The sequence below is a fragment of the Apaloderma vittatum genome, unplaced genomic scaffold (genome assembly GCF_000703405.1).
Source record: "Apaloderma vittatum isolate BGI_N311 unplaced genomic scaffold, ASM70340v1 scaffold13475, whole genome shotgun sequence".
Classification (NCBI taxonomy): Eukaryota; Metazoa; Chordata; class Aves; order Trogoniformes; family Trogonidae; genus Apaloderma; species Apaloderma vittatum.
Window position 1 is genome coordinate 39,837 of NW_009718878.1, and position 4,660 is coordinate 44,496.

General features: G+C 36.1%; 1 protein-coding gene across 1 annotated transcript in view; it reads left to right on the forward strand.

Annotated features, from left to right (window-relative positions):
• The window catches only part of TRRAP (transformation/transcription domain-associated protein), an 82,307-nt gene that overhangs the window by 39,435 nt on the left and 38,212 nt on the right, over window positions 1-4,660 (forward strand). Inside the window, 4 exon segments of the mRNA XM_009870422.1 lie at window positions 1-15; window positions 697-822; window positions 2,621-2,767; window positions 3,855-4,054. The exon segment at window positions 1-15 is cut by the window's left edge and continues 28 nt beyond it. Coding sequence (XP_009868724.1) covers window positions 1-15; window positions 697-822; window positions 2,621-2,767; window positions 3,855-4,054 — 488 coding nt within the window.

The window sequence follows — 4,660 nt, forward strand, 5'->3', positions numbered from 1 at the left end:
TCCCTACAGAACCAAGTATGTGGAATTTTCTTCCTCCTTTTATCTGTTGTTACTGCATAACTTAAGTCATTAAGGTTGGGGTGAAGAAACTCTTTGAAATGTGCTAATGTTCTGTTTTATGATTCCTGCGTTTAATGGTCCATTTTAGCTTGCACTTTCAACCTCTGCTTAAAAAAAGAAAAGCCAAAATAAGTAATCATGTGGAATACATCGTTATCCATTGACATAAAAACTTAATAACCTGTGGCTGTCATAACTTTGGTTCAAGAAATGCATGATATAAATTTAATGTATTTTTGCAATTATAATTTTTGAGTTTCAGAAGTGCAGTTTTTTTAGTTGTTAAGCGCTGCTGTTTTGCTAAGATGAGGGAGGGAGATGGAGTATAAAAAAGAAAAACAATAGGTAATGCACCATGTCTTAAGATAAACTAATTCAGATAATCTTGTCTTAAAATCAGTAACCTAAGACTTGTTATCAAAATGAGTTATTCGGAAGTAGTGGTACATTGCTATAGAAGACATACTGACTGTATAATAAGGAGGTTTGTATAGGTGAGGGATCTGCTTGTGGTACCTTGGTTTATTAGCCAAGTTTATTAGAAGTTCTGTCGATAGTACACTCACAGCGTAGCTGTTCCTTGCCTGTTCTGTGGCTAATGTTACCGAAGTAAACAGAACTCTCCAAACTCTGCAGGTACCTCAAGTGTGGCTTCAAAGTATGAAGAGCTGGAGTGCCTTTATGCTGCGGTCGGAAAGGTTATTTATGAAGGACTTACTAATTATGAAAAAGCCACCAATGCTAACCCTTCTCAGCTCTTCGGTAAGTTTCCCACATCCCAAGCAGATGTATGTGGAGTGCCCGCACGATCTCTGTCACAAGCTTTTAGTTGCTGTAAGGAAGCTGAAATCTGGTATCCTGCAGCTGGAGGAAGCATCTGGAGCTAGCTTGAGAGATGAGCTTGGGATGTCTGTGAAGAAAGGGACTGGGGATTCGTTGCGTTCTCTCTTCTCCTGGCAGCTGACCTGGGAGCAGCTGTTGGATGTGGGGAGCTCCAGCTGTGCTAGATGGAGGCCTTCTGTATTCAAAGTGTATAGGAAAAAGGTGCAGCATTCAGATTAACCAAAATGTAACGTTACTGGAACCTTGTTACATGGAAAAACCAAAATCCCATGGGTTATGCTCTAAAATGCAAGAGAGTATTTCAAGGAATCTCTCTACACCTGCATGCATGTTATTCCCATACGCTTTCTTTTTCAGTTGTTTTTAAAGCCTTACTTATAGGTATTGAATTCTCAGTAAGTAAGAAATTATGAAAATGCAATTTTTCTTCCTGAGTGAGCAAATAGGAATTTTTAGCATGTACCATTCTGAAGAGCTGAAATGTTCTTCTCTTGTTCTTTGTACTTCTTTAACTGGTAGAGAACTCAACTACGTGATGCAATGACCAAGATATATGGGAATAATACAGTTTGGCCCAGAACTGATTATGCTGGTAATACCAACCTGAAACTGCAAAGTTTTGGAAAACTGGCCGATTTGAATAGCAAATGCCCATCACTATTCTACTCAGTCATCCGTGTAGATAGTTGTAATTTTGCTTTGGGAATTGCCTATTTGTCAGATGTCAGGATGTGCTTTAGGACAAACTAGCCAAGAAAGATGTTTATTACACTTTGTGCAAGAGCTCACTTAAAAGCAGCACTACAATTGACCAGTCAGGTGGAACGTGTCTGTGTGATTCTGCGTTGAAGAGGCTGAACTTTGTGTGCTGGATTTTGAGCATATCTGAGCGCAAAAAGAAGTCAGAACTTTCGAAGCAGCCGTTTAATAACGAAGCGCAATTCTATAAATGTTGGTGTAGGCTTTCATGGAATTGTGAATTTGCAGTAAGGAAAGGGATAATTGTAGATTTTTTACAGGGTATAGTTTGACGGGAAGAGTTAAGTATTTTAAGATACTGCTAAAACTGATCTATTTGCATGAATATGGATAAGTTTATACTAGGATAGCTGTTGTAGGCATAGTGCATTCGTACACTGTGCCAAAATTAGCAGTTTTGGTAGTTAACTTTTTCAATCTACAATAACTGATTTATGAAACTTCATATGAAGTTTCTAGATTAGAAAACCAAGATAATGTAATTTTAGATTTTTTTAAATTTTTAATTACTGAACCTGGGCCTAGTCACATAAAAGTTTTGCTACATTTTATTACTATAACAAACGTGCAACATTAGAAGTAGTTTCATTTTGCCTGGTTAACTATCTATTTTTTTTCTTTAAGGCCTCAGACAAGATTCTGCTGTCAGTCCCTTTCTTTCTTTCTGCCCTTTATCCCTCCGTCACACACTTCATATAGAACTTACAAGTATTTTAATTAATTCAAAACTAACTTGTTAGTCTTAGACTAAAGTCAAGACTGAACTTTTTCTTCAAATCTGTCCAGATTTGTAATGTTTGGAACTTGGGTAGTCCCATGCTTTTTTCAAGGCAGGGCAGCTAGAACATTTGCCTATATTCCTCTCGTGGAATGAGAACGTCCACACTGAAAACTTGTATCTTACTCAGGTCATGCTCAATGAAAGTTTTACTTCCTCAAGTATTGTTTTTATCTATAGGTACCTTAATGATTCTGAAGTCTGCATGCAGCAACAATCCCAGCTACATTGACAGACTGATTTCAGTTTTCATGCGATCGCTTCAGAAGATGGTCAGGGAACACTTAAACCCACAGGCTACAGCAGGAACAGCAGAAGCAAATACAGGTATTATATAGTCTAAGGATGTTAATGGTTGGAAGTGTTTTAAAGTATTAAAATCTCGTTATCCTGAAGGGATTCAAATGATTTCGTAGAGTTTTTTGTGCATTATTATGTGTTGACAAACACTCCAGCGTTAGTGAGAAAAGTACTGAAGGATAAAAACACACTCTGAGTTCCTGTTACCTGCTTAATGTATGAGTTCCAATGTTAAACCAAACGTTTCAGAGAGTGGTTTGTGCGATTTGTTGAGCTACAGCAGATATAGGAATCCTGAAATTCTTCAAGAGTTCATACTGTTGAGGGGAGAAGGGCTGAATTCTTTTCATTGTTCTGTGCTCTCACTTCTTTTTAACTCCTATTGATAATATTGGAGCAATTGTGAAATTAACTTTTTGGAGCTGATGTTTTTATTTATATCTTAAAATAGCATCTTTTTCAGTCTGTACAATTCTGTCCATCAGAAGAATTAGGTTATGAGTCATTAGAAAAAACTCAGATGTTCTTGTAGAAGAAAATTCACTTCTAGTAAAAAGAGTACTGGAGTTTATTAATAAATAACTAACTGAAGAAAATACTTTGGAAGAATTGCTGCTCGTGGATTCCCAGCCTGTATTTTAATTAGCTAAATGAGAACCTTGCAGATTTTATTAACGCTGAGAAACAATTGGAAAATTATTAAACTTGACAGATAAGCAAGTCAGGAAATTAATGATACAGAATGGATGTGCTGCATCATGTAGTATTTTTTTGACAAGTTTAATTTCAGTAATTTAGTACTAGGCTTCTGTAATCCTGCTGCTGAAGATTTACTGAAATGAAACCACATGGATTTGCCTTTGGGATTTTAAAAGGATTTGGGTTTTTTGGAAGCAGTCCATCTCAGCTGTTTAAGAATGGAAAATAGTAATTCTGAATACATTTCTAGGGATATGTTTCCAGGTCACAGATAGTGTTCTTGCTGTTTTTAAAATTATGGTAGCTTATCTTGAAATATACTTTTTTTACTAGGCATTTTACAGGTGTATATACACAATTTGCATCTCTCTCTTTTTTTTTTTTTTTTTTTTTTTTTTTTTGGCATCCATAGCAGGTACAAGTGAACTGGTAATGCTTAGCCTGGATCTTGTGAAAACTCGCCTGGCTGTGATGAGCATGGAAATGAGAAAAAATTTTATACAGGCGATTTTAACATCTCTCATAGAAAAATCTACTGATGCCAAAATTCTTCGTGCAGTTGTAAAGATAGTGGAAGAGTGGGTGAAAAACAATTCCCCAATGGCAGCTAATCAGGTAAATAGAGCAAATAAACTCATTATTGCTTTCAAATATTAAATAACTACAAGCCACTGTTACAATTCATCAGTTTTTGACCGTGAGGTTTGTAACAATCTGCTGCATGTTTTCATGTTCTTGATGAGAATTGGAATATTTTGCATTTCCTGTGAATAGCTGGAGGCAGAGTATATTGTAAGGCTGATACTACGTGTTTGATTTCAAATGCTGTTTTACTGAATATTGTTTTAAAGTAAAAGTTTAAAAATATGTTTCACATTAGCTTGGATAGGGATTCTTCGGGAGGGTGACTAATGCTGGTTTAAATTGTGTTATTCTTGTAATGTTTTGTGGCCTCCTCAATTTGCCATATTTTCTGTTAGAGTTGACTGCTTGACCATCTAGTGCTGTATAAAAAGGCCTACACTGTTTATTTGTAGTCATTGAACAGCTTAAGTTTTTAATCATGATTTTAAAATTCTCTAGCATGTATTAGAAGGATAAATGCTTGAGTTATTTCTCTTTTTAAGAACTACGACCTTCTACCAAGCTTTCAGTACTTCAGAAGTGAAAGAGGTGATATAAAGGATGGCTGAGGTGTACTTTGAATGTGCCAGTTCCCTA